This window comes from Schistocerca serialis, chromosome 2, assembly GCF_023864345.2.
Source record: "Schistocerca serialis cubense isolate TAMUIC-IGC-003099 chromosome 2, iqSchSeri2.2, whole genome shotgun sequence".
Taxonomy (NCBI): domain Eukaryota; kingdom Metazoa; phylum Arthropoda; class Insecta; order Orthoptera; family Acrididae; genus Schistocerca; species Schistocerca serialis.
This window is the reverse complement of record NC_064639.1, coordinates 562,557,806-562,583,724: the sequence shown is the minus strand read 5'-3', so window position 1 is coordinate 562,583,724 and position 25,919 is coordinate 562,557,806. Positions and strand designations below refer to the sequence as shown.

The following is a 25,919-nucleotide window of genomic DNA, read 5'->3' as shown; positions in this document are numbered from 1 at the left end:
ACACAGCACATCGATCTCGTGAGGCACAAGGCTCTCATAACGAAGTACGTACGTCGGTCAACAGATGACACTAGGAAAAGTATGTTAACTGCGCTTTTTAGTTGCTACTTGCGACTCTTAGTTGCGATTTGTCACAGAAATCGCAGTTTGACTCGGTAGCGAATAGCGTAGTATGAACTTTGCTCAACAGATGGCAGTGCTAACTGCGCTTTTTAGTTGCTACTTGCGACTCTTAGTTGCGACTTGTCACGGAAATCGCAGTTAGACTCCATAGCGTACCGCAGAGATGGACGTAGTACGAACTTTGACCCACAGATGGCACTGTTAACCGCGCTTTCTAGTTGCTACTTGCGACTCTTAGTTGCGACTTGTCACGGAAATCGCAGTTAGACTCCATAGCGTACCGCAGATATGGACGTAGTACGAACTTCGGCCAACAGATGCCACTGTTAACATCGCTTTTTAGTTGCTACTTGCGACTCTTAGTTGCGACTTTTCACTGAAATCGCAGAAAGCAGTGCTAAATTCGACCAATAGATGGCTCACGTCTTTGAATGTGAACTACTACTTGCGACTGCTAACTGTGACTGAAATCGCAGTTAGATTCTGTAAAGTTGCTACTGTGATATCTGTGACTTCTCAGTCACTGCGATTTCTAACAGATACGCGATTTCCTGCCCACCACTACTAGGAACATAGGAGGGCTTTCTTTTTTATTATTTCTGACTGTATAACTACAGTTGTTCGTTTGCTCATCAATTCGTCAGCCAATGGTACCCAGGTGAAATAATTATCAGTCGTTCTATTTCTATTAGTGTATAATATATCTTGTGATAAGCGATTCACGATAGCATATCCAGTGTTATCGAGTTTGTATGGGCCATTTGGTTGCTGGCCTGGGAAAATTTGTGTAAATTTAGTTGTGTAAAACGAATTTGAGACACACTAAGCATATACCTTGATTCCGTCCTTACCAATTTACTTGCTGTGTACATACGGAATTTACAATGGCCACGAAATGCTTCTAACACATCATCAATCCTTACATTTTCTCCTATCTGATAATTCGATAGATATACTTTTCGACAAATGAATCAAATCTTTCGGGAACTGGGGCGAGATTGTCATACTTAGACCTCTCTGAGCGTGTCTGAATACCGTTGAACCTTACAGTTGTCGGTAGAAAAGGAAATCTAGTATCGCTCATAACGACTCGAAAAATATCAGGAGCAGTGCCGTATTTGTCTCACATTTCCTGCACGTTCAAATGTGGCATGTTTTGTACCAGCCATGTATAAAATGCCAATAAACACTTTCTGTTCTATAGCATCAGTCTGTTAATGATCTCACTCTCTTGAAAATCGAGCCTTGATATTTCTAATATGAATATTAGTATTTGTTACCATGTCAGTCAACATTTCTTCACTTACAGTAAGAAGAAAACAGTCTACAATATCTTTGGCACCTTTTGCCACAGCTTTTGTCTCTCATCTAACAATAATAATATGATAAGATCTTGCCCTCACGTTGGAACGTCCTAGGTTATAACCGCACTTCGGTTGTTTATCTTTGTCTAAGTAAAATAACTGACCTTGTGCTTCGAAGGAAGACATTTCCACCTGTACTTCATCTGATGACTGTTCCGTTTCTGTACGGTGGTCGCTGTGTTCACTGCCTAGGTCACTTTCGGTGTTATCGGTTCTAACAGATGCTACTGTAATATCTTGTGGCTCGTCTTCTTCCAGCAACGCCAAAATTCTTTCTTTTAGTCTATCTGTCTATAAAAATACAAAATAATGTTAGTTTAAGCATTACGTAGATACGTAGCGATCGCAAATAATAAAAAAGAAATGCACATAAAATGATATTTTAAGAAATATGAATAACAAAATCTGTACTTACGTCGACACTCGCACGATGAGCAAAATGCGGCATGGCGATGATTGGCCCAACGAAAACATATCTGAGACCGACACACACGTACTGGCGCAATGACAACAGTTTGCGCTGTTTGGGGGAAGTACAAAACCCAGCTACCGAGAACTATGAAGGCGTTGTTTACAAAATGCCGAGAACTATGAAGGCGTTGTTTACAAAATGCCGAGAACTATGAAGGCGTTGTTTACAAAATGCCAATTGTTTTGAAATTTGTGTGAGCAAAATGTCTTAGCGCCAGTGATCGCGGGTAAACACCGTATTTGGAAACCATTACGATCATTTAATGGAAATTATATAAATATATAAAGTGAAATGTGTAGGCTAATTCTGTGTCAAACAGAAAAAAATCATCGATCACAGGATTGACATGCCTATCTTGCATTGTTGCCAAGATTCAGTGACTACTATTCAGGTCTCAAAGAAATGGAGCCAAGCACCGAAATAGCCAATGTATATATATCAATGAGTCTCATTTGCATTTCTGTATTTGGGTTTAGGGATTAGAGCATATCCACTAATAACACTCAGTAGATATGCTGTTAATGTTATGAGTAGGCATCAATATTTTTTATAATGTGGATGCCAATGTCCATGAAAGACAGGCACACAAATGAAGAGACAGCAACACAGCAATTATGGGTTATATGGAGATCCATTTTTTGTCATGTGTTGTGAGTGCGTACATCCATAGTGAGACTTTGTAAACTATGGACGCCATGAAGTTCCAAATCAGGGAAGACTGCTAGGAATGAAACCAAAAGTAATGATAAAAAATGCAGGATCAGAAGTCTGTTGAGAATGAAACTGGTGGATGAATGTATGCAGCGAAACTTCGATTTCAACTCCTGCTGACGTGAAACGTAAAGCAGTTGTTACCAGAAAGTTGAGAAGGAACACAAAACATTGAGATTAAAGCCTAGAATAAGTCAGCATTGAGTAAAACAGTCATTCATTCCATAAATACTAAAAGAAAAATACGCATCATCTATTCATTATGATTAACTGTATCAGCTGCTGGAGTGATTATAAAAATGAGAAGCATCTATGTTGAAAAGCTTTTTGACATCCAATGTTCTTTTATACAGAGAGAAGCTGAAATAACAAAAGGTTCACCAAGCTGAGTGTGGTGCTGAGGTTCTATGCACACAGAATGTTATTAATTTTCCCCCTGGTGTTTTAATATTCACAATGTCTATAGGCTACCACAATAGCCATATGAGAATTACTGCCAGCACAGATGGGCAGACGGTTCTAGTATTTGCAGAGACTATCCATATGCTACTGGATCATAATGCCAATCTACTATTAAATAAAATTATAGATCATACTTAATTTCTATTTATTTATTTGTCCATGAGACAATGTTGCCACATAGAATGTTCATAACATGTTGGATATCATTGAGTACAATATTGTTTCTATCATTTCAACATCATTAATCTCTTATGGCCACACTACTTATAATTGGTACATTATTTGTATTTACCATGTTACTATGATTTCAGTGGATAAGACTGGTACATTATTATCCATACTGGCACATTATTATTTGCCAGAATACTCTCTCAGACTGTAGATGCAGTAATCAACTAGAAATGCCTTTACTGCATCTTTGAAACCTGCTATGTTGTTTATTAATTATATATCACTTGGTAGTTACCAAATATCGTTTTTTCAAGGTGTAGAACTTCATTTTGGCAGAGCTTTGTTGTTTTATTGTCTATATGGAGATACATTTTTTGCCATGTTGTGTGTACATCTTCATTTTTGAGGAAGACCGTGGGATTTTCAGTTCCATGCTGTTGTATGAATACTATGGTCTCATATATATAAAGGTATGGAAGCGGGAGGATTTGCACTTTTCTGAAGAGTGGCTTGCAAGATTTTCTGTGTTTGACCCCTTCTGTGATTCTTTTCTTGATTCTAAATAGCTTGATGGTATTTGGAAAAGCTCTTCAGTAAATGACTCTATACGTCAGGATTGATTGGACACTCACATAGCAGACACTTTTTAGGCAGTCTTTACTACAACATCTTACAGGTTTTTTGCTGAGATTGTCAATATGAGTTCCCCACCTGACATTATCCTGGATCCACATCCTGAGTAACTTCATCAAATAAACTCTGTTTACAGCTTTGTTAGACAACAGGGTATTTATAGTTTGTGGAACCTTCTCTTGACATTATGGAAACGGATTGCTACAGTTTTTCTATCATTTATGATTAACTTATTGTATGTTTACCATTCTGTTACGTTATCCCTTGTCTTTGTTATGTTTTCTTGTAGTAGTTTTCTGTTTTTGCAGCAATGAGAAAGCTTGTGTCGTCAGCAAACTGGTAAGCGTTTTGCCATTGCATATTTATTTGCAGGTCATTTGCGAATAGGATGAAGATCTCTGGTCCCAGTACTCATCCTTAGGGAACATCATATTTCATGTCTTGGAAATCTGAGTAATAGTTTGTGATTTTGTTGCAGTCAGTGTGTTGTATTTCCACTGTTTGTTTCCGTTTGTAAAGGTATGACCTGATTCAGTCATTAGGTGTACTTCTGACACCTAGTTGATTTAAATTCTGTAGCAGTGCTTCATGATGTATAATATTGAATGCTTTTGACAAGTGAAGGCATACACCGGTTTCTGGAAAATTTCACTTAGGAATTTATAGATAGCACTGTTGGCTGAGCAGTTCTTCCTAAACTCGTGTTGTGCTGAGGATGGGATTTGATATTTATTTAATTATTTAATTAATTATTTCTTCTTCTGGTGATCCTTGTTGTGACAGTATCACAGGCAATGGAACGTGTCACAAATGTATGGTAGCACATACAAACAAAATGATTTCATAATACAGTAAACTGTAACTTAGGTTCTACTAAAGAAAATCAATTTTGAGAGATAAATAAATATTACAAAATAATAAGTGTAACAGAAAATGTAAATTGCAAAATATGTATATTCAGGATTACAAATGTAGATTTGGCCATATATTTGCAGTTAACAGCACAAGAAATGCTAAACACTGTAGTTCAGGAACTCTTCTATCGTATAAAATGATCCTTGCAGTAGGAACTGCCCTAAAGCTTTCTTAAACAAGAGCTCATATTCTACTAAACTCTTAATTCGTGAAGGGAGGGCATTCAAAATTTTACAGCCAGTGACATGGACTCCTTTCTGTACCTTACCGGTACTTAGATTTGTCTGTTCATAGTGGTTATCACGTTTTCTTCTCATCTTGTGAATATGATACTCATTATTCAGTTTCAAAATGGATTTTTCTTTCCTCATGTAACACATAAAAGAGAATATATATTGCACAATGGATGTAAAGATTGCAAGTTTCTTAAAAAGACTCCTGCATGTGGCTTTAGGATGGATTCCACACATGATCCTAATGGCTCTTTTTTGTGCATATAATAACTTTTTACCCACATGCCATAATGGCGTGAAAATAGCCGTAATTGACTGACTTCATAGTTTCCATACTTCTATAAGAGGAAGCAAAGCATAATGCGTAAGTTACTGAACTCAGTCTTTTGCATACATCCAGGATGTGGTTTGATCAATTAGTTTGCTGTCAAAACGCATGCCTAAGTATTTTGAGGTATGCACCCTGGTTATCCACCTGCTCGCCTATTTCTATTACTATTTCTTCGTCTTTGAGTATTGAATGGAACTGAACATAGTTTGTATTAGTGTAATTTCAATTAATCCAGTTGACTGTTTCAGATAAATCTTATTTGCTGTTTCCTCAAATTTGTTTACTGAATTATGAATAAGAATTGTAGTGTAATCAGCAGAAATGGAGAATTTACAATATTCTGTATACAGAGACAGATCATTTAAAAGATAATAAAAACTGGGGGGGGGGCTCATAACTGAGACTTGGGGCACTCCAAATGTGATGGTACCCCATTCTGAAGATAATGGGACTCCATTTTGACCATCCACTACAGCTTTTACAGGTACAAGACAAGCCATTTCATTTACGAACCAATTATACCGAGATGTGCAGCTTACTGTTAAAGAATGTGGTGACTGACATGGTCAAACGCTTTTATTAGGCCACAAAAAATCCCAACCACCTTCAATTTTTTGTTGATAGATTTCAAGACTCGTCATCAAATGCAAATATTGCGTATTCTGTTGACAAACCTTTCTGAAATTCAAACTGACTTTTGCTGAAGATATTTTGATGCCTGAGATGCTTAACTTTCCTGGCACATATTAGTTTCTCTAAAAGCTTTGAAAAGTTTGTCAGTGGTGATATTGCTGATAGTGAGCAGCATCTGTGTTATCTTCTTTCTTATACAGCAGTTTTACAACTGCATAATTAAGCCTCTCAGGAACTATTCCTTGCTTAAGTAATGCATCAAAAATGTGCAAAGGGCTTTACTTACATGGCCAAAGCAGTAATTTAATAATTTCTTAGAAATATTGTAAATTCCAATAGAGTTTTTATTTTTCAGGGATTTAATAACTCTTTCAATTTCTTGAACAGTGTCTGTTGCTACCTTCATGTGTTGTACTGAGCTAGGTACTCTGGCTTTAAAAAGATTTATAGCTTGGTTTATGGAGCTTTGTAAACCTATTTTTTCTGTTACTGTTAAAAATGTTTGTTTAATGTATCTGCAACTATTTCTCGATTGCTAACAAGATGACCCTCACTTTTTATTTTGATATTTTCACTACAAATGGCAATTTTCCTTATTTCCTTCTTTACAAAATTCCAAGTAGTTTTTACTCTATTGCTTGAGTAATCCATTTCTGCCTCTGAGAACATCTTCTTTGCTGCTTGTATGGTCTTATTCCGAACTTTATTGTAGAGTTTATAGTGCATACTTCTACTGGGGTCATTTGATCTGTTGGCTGCTGCATATAGTTCTCTTCTTGTATTACAAGAAATTTGATGCCTTTAGTAATCCAAGGCTTGTTTCCAGACTTTAACAGGTTTTTTCTCACTGACTTTTTTGGAAAGGTTTCTTCGAAAAGACTTGTAACTTCATTGATAAATATATTAAATTTTGAGTTAACATTAATTTCAGCATGCACAGGAGACCTGCTCACTAGCTGTAATTGCTGATTAAAGCTTTCAGTGGTGTGTTCGTTTATAATCCTAAAGTTTTTCCAAATGAAATTTTCTTTCCTTTGTACATTTATTTTCCATAAAGGCTGTAAGTCTTTTGTGGAAGACTTTCTCTATAATTTTTGAGAAGCCAGACAATAGGGCAATTGGCATGTAATTTCCAGCTTCTGCTGTTTTTCCTTTTTGGTACATTGGTTTCAATTTTGCAATTTTTAGACAAGAAGGGAAAGTCTCTGATGCCAGTGAACTATTGCATACATATATTAGTGATTTCATAATCCATTCACTATATCTTTTTATTATTTTATCAGGTATACCATCTGCTCAGATTGAATTTATAGAGCATTTGCCTTCAGTTTTGCTTCCTTGAAAAAAATAGAATTAATAATATTATATTAAAGTCCGGCTTGGAAAACATTAATAACCCAGAGGAAGTAGCTAATATGTTTAATAACTAATTTATAAAAGTAACAGAGAAACTACTAAAACAGACCTCCAATAGAAAACAGCATACAGAAACTGGGGTGAATTGTCTCAAGCAAATCAATGTTCCTTTACCCAACATATGTAGAAGAAGCACAGAATACAATAAAAAGTCTCAAAATGAAACACTCTGCAGGAGTAGATGATATACCTGATTTCATTATAAAGAAATGTGGGGACCTGATTACTGAGTCCTTAACTCACCTATGTAACCTATCTTTTGCTATAGGAACTTTTCCTTCATGTTTCAAAATAGCAAAAGTAAAGCCATTGTTCAAGAAAGGAGACAAAGATGATATTTCCAACTACAGACCATTGGCACTTGTGTCTGTTTTCTCAGAAATATTAGAAAGGCTCTTGCATAAGAGTCTAACAGACTTCTTAGATGATATTGGCATTCTGTCAGAATCTGAACATGAATTTGGAGTAAACCATTCAACCGAATCAGCAGTTCACTCTTTTCTATTAGAGGCACTATTATCATAAGACAACAAAAAACTTACAATGGGCATATTTTTAGATTTTTCAAATGCTTTTGACACCATTAATCATGACAAATTGCCACACAAGTTAGAAAATCTTGACACCAGAAGAAAAGCTAACAACTGGCTCAACTCTGTTCTTAAGAATGTGGAACAATATGTGGAAATAGATCTGGAAAGGAATACTATCATTATGAAATATAATTCCAAGCTACTGACTATTGAATATGGTGTGCCACAAGGATAAGCAATGGGTCTTGTTCTGTTCTTACTCTATGTAAATGACCTAAACATAAGCAATGACAGAACTAAAATATTTCAATTTGCTGATTATGCAACCGTTTTAATTACAGGAATCTGAGAAGAAACCCATGCAAAAAACATAAGAGAAGACACTGACAGACTAACATGCTTTATTTATTTATTTATTTATTTATTTATTCTTTGCCCATGGACTCCAGCTGAAAATCCAGCTGAGAGTATTGGGTGTGTCATACAATAGCCTATTAACATCAAACTTGATTTCAATATATATATAAATGAAACAAATGATTAAACAGAAATAGTCCATAATCATACAAAGGTTTTACATGTTTCACATTATATGTACACACAAATCAAAAAAAACATACAGAAATGATAATTTTTACAGGTACATTTCAGTAATGATATATTTAAACACATCTTAGTATTCACTCAAACTGTATATACATTTCTCTGTGAGATATAGTTTCAAATGATTTTTAAAACATTTTAGATCTGTTTCTTTTTTAATGATTTTGGGGAGTTTATTAAAAAACCTTTTGCCTGCTTCTTCTGGGGCAGTCATAGACAGTTTTAGATTTCTGTTTATCATGTAGTAATTTTCATTTCCTCTTGTACCGTGTTTGTGTACATCTTTATTTAGGAGGTGTTTATCACTTGACCTTACCACCATTATGCTTTGGTATATATACAGTGAATATACTGTCATAATATTATAGTGTACAAAAGCTTGCCTACAGGTCTGTCTTGGTGGTATTTTTGCAATGCATCTCACTGCCCTTTTCTGAATTGTGAATATTCTTTTTAGGTAGCCAGCTTGTGCATTTCCCCATATATGAACCGAATAAGACAAATGTGGGAAGACAAGTCCATAATACATTGATCTGAGGACTTTATCATCCACAGTCTTAGCTGTTTTATGCATGATGAAGATCTGTTTGTTTATCTTTTTACACAGTGCATCTATGTGCTCCCCCCATGCCAAATGTTTGTCTATTATAGTTCCTAGAAAATTTGTGCTGGTTACTTCTTTAATAGTGTTTCCATTTATATTAACATTTATATTATAATTTTCACTACGCTTGGTCTGAAATACTACATTCATTGTTTTAGACTGATTCATAAACAGGTTGTTTTGTGTTAAATATTTATTTGCATTTTCAATAGTCAGGAGTGCTTCCTTCTCAAGCTCCTCCTTTGTGTCAGCTGTGCAAATGATTGTTGTGTCATCAGCATACATTATAAGTTTCTGATTTATATAGTTAGAGAAGTCATTTACGTAGAGTATGAATAGTATTGGCCCAAGCACAGACCCTTGCGGTACACCGTGTTTAACTGTTTGTAATTCTGATATGTAGTTTGTTATGTTTCCCCCACTAGTATGTCTGATTTCTGTGCATTGTTTCCTATTTGTAATGTATGATTTAAGTATGTCATAGCATTTTCCTCTAATTCCATACTGATGTAATTTCATCATTAATTTTGAGTGGTTCACACAATCAAATGCCTTAGATAGGTCCATAAAAATCCCACAAGTCTTTTGTTGCCTGTCAAGTAAATTAAGAATGTGCTCAATTATATCTGTTGATGCTGTTTTTGTTGACTTCCCTTCTCTGAAACCATGTTGTGATGAATGCAGTATACTGTACTTTGTTATAAAACTTACAATTCTATTCTTTATTATCATTTCATAGATTTTAGCAAATGTTGAGATCAATGATATTGGCCTGTAATTTCCTAATTCATCCCTGTTCCCTTTCTTAAATATTGGCTTCACTTTACTTACTTTCAGTGAATCTGGAAATATACCTTCTTCTATCGCAGCATTCAGCATGTGTGTCAATGGTTTTAATATACATTCTCTGCATTCCTTTATGAGATGTGATGTGACACCATCCAAGCCAGAAGAATGTTTAATTTTAAGTTGTTTTATTAGGTTTGACACTTCTGCATCTGTTGTAGGTATGAAAACCATAGTATGATTTGTATGTGGGGGGTTTAACAATTTACTTACTGCATTTGTTTTATTTTGACTTATTAATTCGTCTGCTACAGTAATATAATATCTGTTAAAAGTATTGGCTACTTCTAGAGGGTTTGCGTTGCTTTTCCCACTCATCAGTGGGCAGATGTCCTCTGCCCGATTTGTTACTTTTCCTCTCTCTCCATTAATGAACGACCATAAACCTTTTGAGTAGTTCTTTCCCTTATCTATAGATATCCTGATGAATGATGCTTTAGTTTCTCTGATAAAACTACAGTACTCTTTCTTTTTTATTTTATACAGTGTGTTGTAGGCCTCATTATTTTTTTGTTTGGAGAGGTCATAATACACTCTCAGATTATTTCTGGCATGGATTACTTCTCCAGTCACCCAGCTTTTCTTTTTTTGTTGCTGTTTGACAAGCCTTTTACTAACAGGACATGTAACATCATAATAATAATTGAATAAAGAATAAAACTGGTTCCATTTGGTGTTTGCATCTTTAGCTGCATATATTGTTTCCCAGTTTTCTGCCTCTAACATCTTTTTCAGCAGATTTATGTTATGTGGGTAGTTCTGTCTTCTCATCTCCCATATCTTCTGCACTGAATCACTAGTCTTTATATTTATGTCTATCATGATTGCAAAATGGTCTGCTAATGTGGAGTTTATTACCTGTGTGTCACAATAGCATTTAGGAATATTTGTTATTACATGATCAATAATAGTTTCACTATGCTTTGTTACTCTGGTTGGTTTATCTATTTTTATTTTTAGATTGTATATGCACAATAAGTCCAGTAGGGTCTTAGTATTGTCTGTATTTTTACTCGTGTCTATGTTCAGATCTCCTATAATGATCAAATAAGCATATGTTTTTGAGAGGTGTTGGATTATATCTTCCAGCTGTTCAAAGAAGGTTTTAATTATACCATTTGGTGATCGATACAAACCTAATACACAACATAAATTCCCAGCAATTTTAGTTTCCAGTGCTGTAGCTTCAAAGCTCAATTCTATAGCATATTTTGTTATATTTATGGCTTTAGTTGATTTGTAGTTAGAAAAAATAGCAACCCCACCACCTTTATAGGAAGTTCTGCAAAAACTGGCTACTTTCACATAATTCTTCAAGTTGTACATTCCTATGTGATTTTCTTTTAGCCCATGTTCTGTAGCTACTAGAATGTTTGGCCTATACTCCTGTAATATTATCTCTAGTTCCTCTGTTTTATTGTTTATGTATTGAACATTTTGGTGAAGTATTCTAACAGTTGGCTTTAAATGTAATAGTTCCCCTTCCTGTAATATACTAAGCACTTCACTTGCTCCCTTTGCTTCTGGTACTATGCAGTGATTTTTTTCAGTTTGTGTCATTAAACCTGGAACGTATCTTTGTCCGGTGTTTATATTCCTCTCACTATTGTCACACTGGTATTTAAAATGGACAGTTTTACTTACATCTTTTTCCATGTTCTCTTTCTGCTTACTCGGTACCATAAAAAATTGTCACTTAGTGTAGCAGATCTCCTAGTTCTCAGGCATCTGTCTTGATTGGAAGCTGCTTCTGCTGTTGATCTCCCAGGCCTCAGGCACCTCTTCTGTGTGGTTGCTGTTGCTGGTGGCTCCTGTGCTCGCCGACTTGGTGACTGCCCTTCTTTGTTAGCTGCTGCAGCTAATGACCTTCGTATGTTTTCCTCACATGCATTTTCATTGCCTTGAGGTAGTATTATGTGGTCTGCTGTTCTGGATGCTGCTGCTGATGACGACAGCTCTGCTGATGATTGTGGTGATTCTGCTGCTATTGGTTTATCAGACACTGCTGCTGAGAACATCTGAGCCTTTGCTGCTGCTGCTGGTGTTTGTTGTAGCTCTACTGCAGATAATGATGGTTCCACTGTTACAGACAACTCTTGTTTTGGCGGAATTGGGATTGGAGACACTTCCATTACAGATGACTCATTAATAAATTTAAGTATTTCGGCACTAATAATCTTTTTCCCTTTTACGTTCATGTGGAGACCATGTCTTGTGAAGTGCTCTCTGTGAACACTGTTTATCTCTACAAAAGTCGTATTCTGGAAACCTCGACATATTTTCTCAAATAGCCTGTTTGCTGTAACAATCTCGATGTTTACGCACGAGTTTTCCATCAGATCGTGCCTCCTGGGGATACTAACAATGTAGAAATGCACTTGAGGCATCCTTTTGATTGTTTCCTTTAGGATTCTCGTTGCACGCCAAGTTTCATTACAGTAAACATCATTTGCGCCTCCTATTATGATGCAGCTGTTACCCGTCGTTAATATGTTGTCACTGTTTTTCAGAATTTCGCGTAATGGCGCGCCTGGTTTGATGATGCCTGTTACATTAAGGTCTGGGTGATTTCTTCTCATAATTTCCGTAACTCCTCTCCCATGACTATCTGCAAAAATATATGTCTGTTGCTTGTATCCTTGCTTATGCATAACGTGGTTGTTTACTTTTTTTTCCTTACGAATATTTACCTTGTGTTTTTCTCCGTTTAATCCACTTGTATATTTTTGTGTGGATAGTTTGTTCATATTTTTATCCATAGATGCACTATTAACACTTTCTTTTCTTGCGTTTAATTCACTTGTGTCTTTTAGAGTGATCAGTTCGTTCATATTTCTAGTTACAGTCGTACTGTTTACACTTTGTACATTTGGTTGTGCATACCTACGAATTTTATGGCTAGCATTAATGAGATCTTGTTGCCTTGACGATTCAGACAGTTCCCGTATGGTTAGTACCAAATTTTCCATTGTTTTTATATATTTTTTTATAATGTCAAGTTCTTTTTGAAGTTCGTCATGCACGCTATCTTCTATTCCCGCGTAGCACTTTTCACTCGCGATCTCGCGGCCGTTACACTCTATGTCACATTTACACTGTATTTGTAAATCTTCTTGAGCATAACAGCGTGAATGGCACCATTTATGTTTAAACACGCATATTCTAACTCCATTTAGCACTGTTTCGTCACAAACAACACACTTGATTGAAATTAAGTCCTCAAAAACTGCAGAGCGGTTTAAAGTTACGTGTACACTTGCCGCCATTATGTAGTTACAGTCGCTACTCTGATAATAAGGACTTCATAATAAACACTGGAAAATCTGTAGCTATGGATACACACACAGCACAAACAAAAAATCTCATATTGCCCAATCTAGAGCTATATAGACAAAAAATTACCATAATTGCCAGTACCAAATTTCTTGGACATCATCTACAAGACAACTTGAAATGGAGAGCACAAGAGCACATATTGGGCAAATGAACAAAAACTTAAGTACTTCTTGTTTTGTGTCACATACATTACAAAAATCTACCACCTACAACACTCTTCAGTGTGTATATTAATACTATGCAGTCATAAAATCTCATCTCCAGTATGGTATTATGTTCTGGGGAAATTCTGGAGGTGCTATCAAAATATTCAAATTTTTTTTAAAAATGTAAGAGTAATGAAAGCAGTAGATAATCACAAATCATTTAGGCCACTATTTCAAAAAGTGATGATCCTGCCTCTTCATTGTATATATATATATTTGAAAATATAATGTATTTAAAACAAAATGTACACACAAAAAGACCACTCATCCCTTGTATTTTCTGTAATAAGCATGAAATCCCTCACCTACCTGTGCCTTTAGGATATCATATAGTTTTCTCTTTTTCTTGCTTAAGATCTTTATTCCAGTTGTCCAGATTTGTCTCAATTATTAGACCTTTGTTTACGTTTCTTTATTGGGAATGCAGTTTCTTAGTACTTTTTAAATATTTCCATAAATCTGTTGAACTTTTCACTTGTACTTCCATGCTCATATACTGCATTCCATGTTTCCTTAGCTTACAGTTGTCTTAAGGTGCCTGTATTCTGTTTGCTTAGGGTCCATTCTTCTTTGGCTAGTTTCGTTGGCATTGTGGTTTTAGGTATCAGTATTGTATGGAAATCAATATACTGTCCATTATGGTCACTTAATCCTGTTCTTATGGTTCCAGCCAGGAAGTCTTTTTTTTCTGCATATGTGAATATTTGGTCAATAGTGGTACATGTACGGGTCGTTTTGGTGATTCTTGTGGGAGAGTTTATTGTGGGCTGTAAATTATACGTTGAAAAAATGTTTATGAGATTTTGTTTTACATTTGAGTTTTTCTGGAAATTTATCTTGAAGTCGCCACATGCTATTAGCTTTTTCTTATTGGCCTTAAGTCTGCAGAATGCACTGTCTAGTTTCTGAAGGAAAATATGTATCACTCGATACCACATTTCAATATCTGTTGCAAAACTTTTTGCTTCCCACACAGGCCGTGGTGTTCTCAGTGAGACTCAGATGCACACTAGTAGAAGGCCATACTGGACATTGATTTCTTGCCACCCACTGACATTCCCAAATACCACTATAGCCACTCCAGCAGCGAACAGTGAGTAAATCAGTTCTATGTTAATTTAGATTAAGATGATTTATCTTTATGGATCAGTTTTCTGTATGCATAAGCACCTGATGATGAGCACAGCATGTTCAAATGCATCATAATGTGTTAAACATAAAATAAATTCTCAATCGGCATCTCTCTCCTTAGTTTGAACTGCACCGAGTAAGGAATGTTCAAATACGTGATTCCTCTGTAGCTGGATGCCACTAAAATTGTAACCGTCGGCTTTAATCCCACTGGAGAACTACATTTAAATTAAGACTTTTTCCTCCTTCTCTATTGTAACCGAATTTAAGTAAGAGATTCCTATGAAATCCTCAAGTTTGTACTGCACCAATGCATAGGTTTTATATTATTTTATATTGTTCATAGTATTATGGTTGCCCACATTTCTGGACAATTATTTCTTCCCGTTCTTTCCTTATGAGCAGGACTTTTGAAATAAAATTATGTTATTATGAATAACAAGTAGTACAATAACTTGACAGTCCAGTTACACTTTTTATGACTAGTTTTTGTGCCTCATAAAACAGTTTCTGATGAGAATTAATTGTCTTGGCCACAAGACATTTGCTTAAATCAAGACTTTCTCATATAATAATCTACCTAATTCAGACTGCTCATTAATATGTGCTTTCATAGGTCATACAAACAATTTATCATCAATTAATTTATTCTGTGAGATAACTGCCTTCACAGTAAGAATAATGTAATTTCATCACCTTTGTATTAAAAACTGATGCTCTCAAATCAGCACACACCCAGGCACTAATTATCAGTTTATCTGTTTCACAAGTGGTAAATTATCTCGTATGTAGTAGGTAACTCCCTGCAAAACTTGAACTTTGTTTTATCACAAGTCTTATCTCACGAAAGTGCATTACAGTAATTTAGCATATGAGCAAGCAGAGCAAGTTCACACGTGAGTATTTGATGGATATTTTATCTTACAATAAAATTATAATTGCTGATATACATCTGTATATATAGTAGTTGAGGGGAACACCTCTCTGCCTAGTAAGTCTGTGCTTTGACATTTTCTCACAGACAGCAATGCCTCACATAAAAATTGTGTATCTTGCCTTTGCTCTTTTCGTATATGGTTTAGTGAAGCAAACTGAGGTAATACAGCACTTAGCTAATATATACTATGTTTTGAGAAAGCAACATTCTGTTTTATAACAACTGAAATATATCAGCACTTTTATACAATCAGTAATTTTGAGCTTACCTCCAGTTTTTTGGTAGTACCTTAGTAATGATTATGTTCATTCCTTTGTCATTAGTTTTTATCTACTTTTCGAAACTAACTTCACAAGAAAGTTTATACAGTTTATGAAACAATAGTAACTTCTTTGGATTAATTATTTGCAATGTGTATCTCCTATCCTAATAAAGGTGACATTAATTTTTTTTCATAGGGTGCATCACGAATATACGTAACAGTAGACACACCTCTGGGTCCCATAAGAGGTCGTCAACTTAATACCACAACTGGCAACCCTGTTTATACCTTCAAAGGAATTCCGTATGCTGAACCACCAATTGGATCATTACGTTTTAAGGTGAGCAGAAATATTGTTTGAAATAGTTTAATATTTTGTGGATGTATAATGAAATGCTATTATAAAGTTGTGCAACGGCACTATTATAGCAGGTTACAGTTTTTTTGCAAGAAGCAAGTTAAATAAATGTCAATTTGGTAATGTTGTTCAATTTTTCTTTTCAAATGTATTTGTTGTGTTAGTTTAATGTATTCTCAAACAACTATGTTGCAACAAAATACCCATAATTAATTTTCATATATCATAATGTGTGTGAGCTGTGGTTATGTGAATGTGTATGTGAGTTGTCCACTTTAGAAGAAGGCCCTTCGGCTGAAAGCTCTTTTGTTCAGCAGTCTTTTTGTTGTGCCTGTCTGTGACTCTGCATGGTGAGTAGTAGCGGTCAGCAAGCAGCAGCGGAACCTTCATGAAAAAAAGGTTACAGTTATGCAAACTTTTGAGGCCAATGGGTCCTTCTTCTGGCAGAAGGGGTGAAGGGTGAAGGGGAAGAAAGAGGGGTGAAGGAAAATGACTGGAGAGGTATAGGAAAAGGAGTAGTTTTCGAAAATTCACCCATAATTGCAGGTCAGGGGAGATTCACTGGGCAGGATGGGAAGGAAAGACTTATTTTTGGGACTGCACTGGACAAAATTTGAAAATGTTAGAGCTTAAAGGTGGAAGACAGGGTAATATGCAAGACAGAGATTACTGATACAAGATTAAGTAGACTGAAAAACTGAATGCATTGTATGTAACAGAGTTAGAAGTGGATGGTGAAAAACAGACAGGTAAGGAAATGAAAGATGTAGAAAACTAAAATTCAGTGAAGACAGGAGCAGTTACAACAAATAAATGCCAAGATTTAAGAAGCTAGCACAAATTAAGGCCAGGAGGGTGGCGAGAACCAATGATATGTTGTAGCACAAGTTCGCACCTGTAGAGGTCTGAAAAAGTGATCTCTGTGGCAAGAATCCAAATAGTGCATGTGGTGAAACAGGCACCTATATCATAACTGCCATGTTGTAGAGCATGCCTGCAACAGGATATGTTGAGCTGCCAGTATACACCCTCTGCCTATGACCATTCATTCTAGCTGATAATTTGGTGATAGTAATCATGGCAATGTAAAAGGCCAATCAGTGTATGCAGAATGCTAGCATATGATGTGTTGTTTCTCAGGTGGCTCTCTCATTGATAGTACATGTTTTGACAGTTACTGGGATGGTGTAGGTGGTGGTAGGAGGATACATAGATCAAGTATTGCAATGGAAATGGTTACAGGGGTATGGGTAATAGGGTAGGATGCTGGGTGCAGAAGGAACATAAGGTCTGACAAGAACATTGTGGAGATTGCGAGAGCGAAAAGCAGCTATTCTAGGTGTGGTGGGAGCATCGGAGCAGAATGGATCTGGTTTCAAGGCATCATTTTAGGAAGTCATAGCTCTGTTGAAGTAGCTGATTAATACATTCCAGACCAAGATAATATGAGTGACAAGTGCAGTGCTTCAAAGTTGTCTTTTGGAGGGATCAGCAGTACCAGGATTGGATATGATGGCCCAGGAAATCTGCTTTTGAAATAGGCTGGTGGAGTAATTATGTCCAATGAAGGTGGAGGTGATAATGGTGGTGTATTATGTAAAGAGACTTCATCCGAAAAAAAAAAAAAGTTTGCTCAAATGTGAAGACTGTATAGGAGGAATCGTTTGACATGGAAAGGGTGGCAACTGTCAGAATATAAGTAGTGCTGTTTGTTAGGAAAAATAATCAACTATTGGTGAAAAGAAGAATATGTAAGCTACCTGCTTGGTGTGTGGACACCTATTCTATTTCCTGTAATTAGAGTTAGTTGGTGATTCTACTATAAATTTCCCTGTACATATACTCCCATATATTTAATAGATGTGACTGTTCATAGTGTCACTGAACAGTAAATTTTTCTTCTTTCTATTACGTAGAATGTATTAAAATGGTTGATTGTAAATTTTTGGAACAGGTGTTAATCCTTTGCAGGTCTTCTTGCATTTTACTATACTTATCTACTATTGCAACTTCCCCATAGGCAATGGCACCAACCACTACACAGTGTAGACAGAAACACTACAAAAATCTTGTAAGCATGTTGGAGGGTAGGTTGTGCTGGGAAGTAATTGTTAAGAAAAAAATCAATATGCTGCACCATGAGTTAATTAGCATTGAAGTTAGTGTATCAGGTCGCTATCGATGCAAAGTCAAGTGGCTTGCCAGATACAGTTAGTGCCAGTTGTTCTCATGGTGTAGATAATAGCCCATAAGGTTGCTCAGCCCTTATATGTGATTCAGTGTTTGATCCTTCCCATCTGTAATTCTTGCATCACTCTCCTCTTCAGATGTAGAAAACCAAACCTAAGAGCATTTGGTGACATCATCTCTGGTGGGCTACTTGATTTGCCCACGCAACAGCATTACTGGCTAACTTCAGTGCTAATTAACTCAGAAATGGTGCAACATACCAAATTATTTTTTAACAATTATTTCTCAGCACATCATAACCCGCAACATCCTCGCAAACTTTTCAGGTATATTTATAACAACCTAGTAAACATTTTCTAGTCAATAATGGTTCTATAACAATCTCCTTTTGACTCCATTGATTTATTTTCATTAATAATATCATGCCTAATTCATTTGTTTGGAAATCCTCAACCCATTGACAAAAGTGATATGATCTTACATACTCTTATATTTTCTCATTAGATGACAATGAATAACTTTATAAAATATTTTCCAGAAATCAATTAACACAGCATCAATCTGCACATTGATATGTACTACCTATGTATGTTATGTACAAAAATTGAGCTGGGTTTCACGTAATATTTGTTTTTTAAATGAGTATGTTGATTTTCACAAAGTATTCCATTGGAATGTAGAATCACCTTAATATGTGATCATAAAACATGTCCAAATATCCTATAACTGACTGACTTCAATGATGTTGGCCTGTAATTGTGTGGATCTATTTGATGACTCTTTATGAGTACATGAATGAGCTGCGGTTTTTTTTTTATCTCTAGAAACCCATTGTTCTGATAGTAATGTATTATATATTATCAATAGAACAGGATCGAGTTCTTTCATATTTCTGTATCCATCCCATCAACTACAGTCACTATTCTCTCTGTTATGCAACTGTAGATGATTATCTTTCCTACGATCACATATTTCAATATCTGTCATCTTCATGTTTAAGTGATGATAAAAGTGAAGAAACATAGTATAGTGTTTCTAACTGAAACAATTTTGGGAAGTTGAATTTAGTATTTAGGTCTTCCCTTTGTCATCCTACATCTTGATGCTAAGGTAAACACTGGACAGATGCCTTTGACTGTTTACTAATTTTGCCTAAGACCAAACTCTCCTAGAATTTTCTGAAAGATGAGAGGATAATATTTTACTTTTCAATTTGATGAATACTTCTAGAAAATCTCTCCTTGTTGCACATTTTTTCTTCATTTAGTGTTTTGTTTCTATGAAAGCTGGTTACATTCAAATATATGGTAAAGCTTTCTTTTGTTACATAGCTACTTTCTAACATAATTTCTGAACCACACCAGGTCTCTCCTATTGCTCACAAACCTGCCTAAGACAAATTTTACAATGCTTTTGAGGTTTTTCAGTTTACACGCAACATTTCCATTATGTTATGATGTTGACTGTTCTAACACTTTTCTTACTATGGTGTAATACACAATCAGTGTTCAGGTTTCAGTATTGAGTTTTTTGTGATTTCATTGTAGACTGTAAAAAGAGCATGATCACATTAATAATTTGGTCGTCTAATACTTATCTCATTATATAATGGCCTTGTTATCATCATCAAGGGAGCCGAATTTTAGTTCTGGTTTTTAAGTATGAAGAACGTGTAAATACCTTAATAAATGAAGTGAATAATTCAGGTAGCAAAAGTTATTAAATAATCTTAACAAAATTTTAGTTTGGTTTCTCTCTTCTGTATTTTGCCTGGAAAATAATCTTCTAAATGACAATGTATTTAGTCTTCACAATGATAACCTTACAATTTTATTACAAAATAAAAAAATAAAAAAATACACTCAAGTGTCTAATAACAACTTGAACTGCTCTTATACCAAAACTGGTATGAAAATACACATTGTTCACACAATGAACTCTTTTACAACCATCATTTCACTACAATTAACTGTAAAATTAATCATTACAAGCAAAACCAAAAGTAATTACATTTACATTATCAGTAAATAAAGTACTTGATTTACTTTTCTGTAAATTTTGCATGAAAATGTAAGTTAAAGGATATATTACTACAAGTTATAGTCTTCTTTACATAGCTTTATTTTCAGTTAACAAGTTATCAAAATTATGTAATCCAAAATTTTACTTTTTCACTGTATTTACCACTATGCAGTGGTATTAATGGATACATATAAAGTACGTGACTAGATTACAACACACTGCTAACTTAATACGAAATCTGTTTTTTTTTTACACTTACATGGAAAAGCCATGCCTAGGTTTTTTATTATTTATATTGACACAATTGGTCTGTAAGAGTGTAAGGGTCTTACACTCATGTTTTCCTGCCGTACATTAAGTGAATGAAAAGATTCAGCCTGTTACTAACCAAAATATCTAAGATGTTCCTCTTACAAGTTCTCTGTTAAGTTTACAGAGAAGGCATAGAGAACAATATCACTAAATTGCTATTCACAACAACTGCCTTAATCTCTCAAGTCTCCCCAGTCTACAGCTGATATGATGAAATCTACTCCTAATTCTGTAACATGTTTGGGAAACTTACATGCAATTCGTTAAAAATTTTCTGTGACATGTCATGCCATTACAGTTTTTGAGGCAGAGGGTACAGTACATAAAAGCAACTGGTTACAAATGCAGTCCCTCATTAACACTTGTCCTCAACCAGCTTATTTTGTTATCAACATCTGCACTAACATGATTAAATAGGTTTACTACCATATTATTCACAGTTGTAAACAGACATGAACCATCATCATACAGTGTATCTTAACAATATGTAAGCATTCAAAATCAGAATCTGATTTGCCATTAATTTGTGGTTTCAGCTTGCTTTCTGTTACTAGCAATATGTGAATGTCTTTACTATTTGTAAGCAAGACAAATTCTGGAATCTTTCCATAGATTCTGATGCAGTAATTTAATATTATATTAACATTTTCTTTCACCTGTCTACAAGATTAGATACTACCCTTTGTAAGTAATAGATCATAGATTCTGACATATTTGGCAGTCCTTTAAAGTGGTATCTGTACTCTAAAATACCCACTTGTAGATGACACACATACCCTGCTGACATAGTTAATCCTTTCTGGTGGTGGTGGTGGTTAGTGTTTAACGTCCCGTCGACAACGAGGTCATTAAAGACGGAGCGCAAGCTCGGGTTAGGGAAGGATTGGGAAGGAAATTGGCCATGCCCTTTCAAAGGAACCATCCCAGCATTTGCCTGAAACGATTTAGGAAAATCACGGAAAACCTAAATCAGGATGGCCGGAGATGGGATTGAACCATTGTCCTCTCGAATGCGAGTCCAGTGTGCTAAATCCTTTCTGCAATTATTCACTTTATAACTGAGGTTTATTTTGATATCCAAAATGATCACAGAATTGTATGACTCTCTAGTTTCAGTCATACACTTCACACTAAATCAAAGAAAATGAATTGTTTCTGGGAGTAATTTTGCAGATTCCATCCTATTTGCAAGGCTAGCTGTCTCGACCAGTTCACTAAGCTGCCTGTAAGAAATGGTGGTATTCTTTGAACACAGGTAGCAGATGTCATTCAGGCTCTCATGGCTGATTATTTTCCAGTGGCCAAGCCAAGTGTAGTCAGTAGGGCCACTGGAAGCTCCTCCTCTGTACCTCACACCAGACCACTAAATTTTCATCCTGAGTGGACACTGGTATTCCTACCCAACCTACACGTTATTTCTCCAAGTGATTCCATCACCTGTCTAACATTGGAGCTGTTAATGGTCAGAAAACCCACACTCTGCACTTGTTCAGAATTTTCACTGATGTTGGTCCCAACTGTAAGGCAATTTGTGGTGACTCATATGCATACACACCAATGGCCATACTCAAAGCAGTTTTAAGGCATATAGAGCAGTAGTGCAATGCGTACCCCCTCTCCATAGATTTTTGAGCCTGTCACTCTTAGTTCTTCTTCCTTAGCTCAGTGAGAACTGGCCACATCAAATGAATCATAAATCGCTGAAAAATCATGTATCACAGACAATGTTAGTCCCAACAGCATGTTCAAGTTTTCACTGAAAGTGATCAGTCTTCACCTTGATAGGAGCAGTACCTATCCATCTACATGAGAAATATAATACTAACCCATGAAACCAACAGACACAACCTAAGTACTCCTGCTACACTCCTCCTGGGTATAAATTCACAAAAAAAAACTCACTACTCCTGTGACAATTGATAAAACACTTTAAAAAAACTACCTTACAATAATAAAAACACACCTAATATTCATTTTTTTTTTGCAGAAGCATGAAAGATAAAGACTAAGGCAAACATTGTGTACAAAATAGATACTATCATTGCTAGTGATTACTCATGCTGCAACAACTGGAGCATTGTTTACTTTTTATGATACTATTTCCAATGGCTACAAAATTCAAAATGAATCAGAAAACAGTTGAATGCTGAAGTGATTTTTAACTGCAGTAATGAAGTCTATTCATTTAATACAAATGGCCATAACATAAGCAAACAGAAAGAAATTAGTAAACACTATGAAACAGATAAATAGACAAATATTAATTGCTTCTTCACAGAAGAGTCTAAGGAAAGTAGTGAAGGAAATGCTGTGTACAGACTAGGTACTACTGCTACATGTGGCTGTTACAATCTTAATAACTGAACACTGCTTTGCATGTAATGAAACTGACAATGTTTCACCTTTAGAAACAATAGTTAGGTTGCTTCTGTAAAAACTCCAAGGGTATAATGCTTTTTATAATGGAATGTAAGACTTTTCATATGAGAACTAAGAAGTTAATTTATCAGAAGGTAAAAACTGCATTATATGAATATTCAGATCATCAACTAATGCCTTTCTTTTTGATCGTCATTATTTACATGTCTCTAAGTTACCTTACGTATCAGCGAAATCATAGTTGTATCTACTCAGTGACTTAATTTTCAGTATAAATAGGGATGAAGAGTGTAATCCATTAATCTCATTATCCTTTTCATGTAATACTTACAGATTATAAACTCTCCTTCTGAAGAATGTAATTTGCTAATAGTTTGCTTATATTTTATGACATGTGGTAATACTACCATACACTATGTTATTAATGTGAGCATTATCAAGGAATGGATAAAATAGAGGAATAGTAAATATTACTAGATGAATTGCTCAGTGCATATAAATATGAGAAATTAAAGTAACTGAAGTGGTTGAGTTGGTGGAAGTGGGGATGGGGTATAGATGTGTGAAATTGAATAAAAAGTTCAGTACACTGAAATAAATGTAATACTTAGAAATTTATTAATACTTTTCATTTCAGTTATAAATGAAAAATGAGATACAGAAACTAAACTTTCTCTGCATTTGTTTGAAAATCACTCTTTGAGTTATATTTATTTGAAGAGAAACATGGCGTAAATATTAATTATATTTTTGAAGAAACAAACATTATCAAATATTTCACATAGTCAGTAACATGTTCTTGCTAAGATATTGAACTAGTGAAATAATCAGTGCATGATTTTATTCTGACTGAATTAATAGATAGCTCATTACAATGTAAAGTATCTGTACAGATTATGACAACACATCTCTTTGTACATTTTCATTACTGAAGTTGGCTTCCCCGCACGTATTTGGTATCACTGTATACACAGAATGTGAGAGGTTCTTTCTCCATCCATACTGCAATACTTAGGAAAAATTCCTTAAAACTCATCTGGTACACCAAACGCAAACACAGCATACCTGACCTTGATAATGTATGTTATGGCACTTGTTGTCAAAATGTGTTGATCTAAAAGTTTTTAATAAATGTTTATCTAATAGGAATCACCAATACCAACAGTTATAGATGGAAGAGAGAATTCTGAGTGTGATTTCAACATTTAGGCATTGATTTGTTCACCAAGGTCTACCCTAATGTTTTTAAAAATATTAAACTTTTGAAAGTGATAGTATAATACTCTCCTCATTAATAAATGGTACAGAATGAGACTATTATTGATAAGATTATTGTCAAACAGTTTGCTTGTCTGCATAACTATTGAAGCACCTAGCTTATTTGTTCTTCACTGAAATGAGAAACTTCCTAGTTTCCCCTCAACCTCCTAACATGGTTTGCTCTCATCCTGGAACATGAGTTCTCCTAACCCCTTCTAACCTTCCACAGTCTCTCCCTCTTTCCTCCCTTAGAAAGGTAGTGATCATTTCAAAAGCTATGAATAAATTTTCAACTTCTATGTGTGCCTATTGGTAGTACTACAATTTTTCCTCCTGAAGGTTTGCCTGTCTCTTCATAATTTTACTGTTTTCCCCAAGTGAAATTTCATTTTGATATTTTTTTGTAATGACATGTGTCCACTTTTACATGATAATAATGCAATTTTTATCCATTAAAAATTCACTGACACATCATTTTCTGTGAATAAAACACTTGTATCTCAATTATAATAACTAAATAATAATACGGTTTTAGAAGAACTGTACAATTAGCAGTTGCATAACAATGTGATTGTAAATTTGCCGTGATTTGCAGCCACCAGTACCTGTGTCTTCTTGGACAGAAGAAAAAGATGCTCTGCAAACACCAAACCGATGCATACAGATGGATGGTTTGGGAAACATAAAGGGAGATGAGGACTGTCTCTACCTGAATGTCTTTAGCCCAGAGGTAATTTCACAAGAGATTTTCTAATAGATGTAGTTACTCTCAACTTCAGAAATAGAGCAAAAATTAGTCTAATGGACTGATCCAAATGTTGCAAATCTTTAAAGATAGAAATGAACTAACAGATGAAATAAACACAGAAACACAATATTTATGTACTCAGTATTATGATGCATAAGAGAGAGCACAGAAAAAGAGATACATCCAGTTTTCTTCTGTTGTTTTTTCTTTCTCTATAGTTATATATAGTTACTAGTTCATTAGCACATTAACTGTATCTCACACCTAAATGCTGTTTCACCGTCAGTGATTTGCTAAGTGGAAAATACTTTTTCAAGATAGTGACATTTCATCTACCAGACAGAAACAGAGCTAAGTACAACCACAGCAATTACATAGTTCATCCACAAAGTTTACTGTCTGTTGGACCAGAAGATGTAGACTGCAGGTATATTTTTGGACCTTACAAGAGCATTTGATTCGGTAAACCATCGGGTATTTCTTAAAAAGCTAAAATCTTATAGTATTGGGGATCAAGCTATGAATCTTCTAACCACATAGCTGCTGCACCGTAAGCAAAGCACTAAATTTTCATACAAACTAGGTAATAAAATAATGGACTCCCAGTCCACCAGTGAACTTGTATTACAAGGAATACCACAGGGCTCAATCCTTGGACCCTTTCCCTTCCATATATACACTCCTGGAAATTGAAATAAGAACACCGTGAATTCATTGTCCCAGGAAGG

General features: G+C 35.2%; 1 protein-coding gene across 1 annotated transcript in view; it reads left to right on the top strand.

Moving 5' to 3' along the window:
* The first annotated feature begins 672 nt into the window (after positions 1-672).
* Positions 673-25,919, top strand: part of LOC126457560 (esterase FE4-like) — a 49,537-nt gene continuing 24,290 nt past the window's right edge. The window contains exons 1-4 of the mRNA XM_050093973.1: positions 673-781; positions 14,569-14,685; positions 16,119-16,262; positions 25,039-25,173. Coding sequence (XP_049949930.1) covers positions 25,108-25,173 — 66 coding nt within the window. The 5' untranslated portion in view covers positions 673-781; positions 14,569-14,685; positions 16,119-16,262; positions 25,039-25,107. The remainder of the gene's footprint in view (positions 782-14,568; positions 14,686-16,118; positions 16,263-25,038; positions 25,174-25,919) is intronic.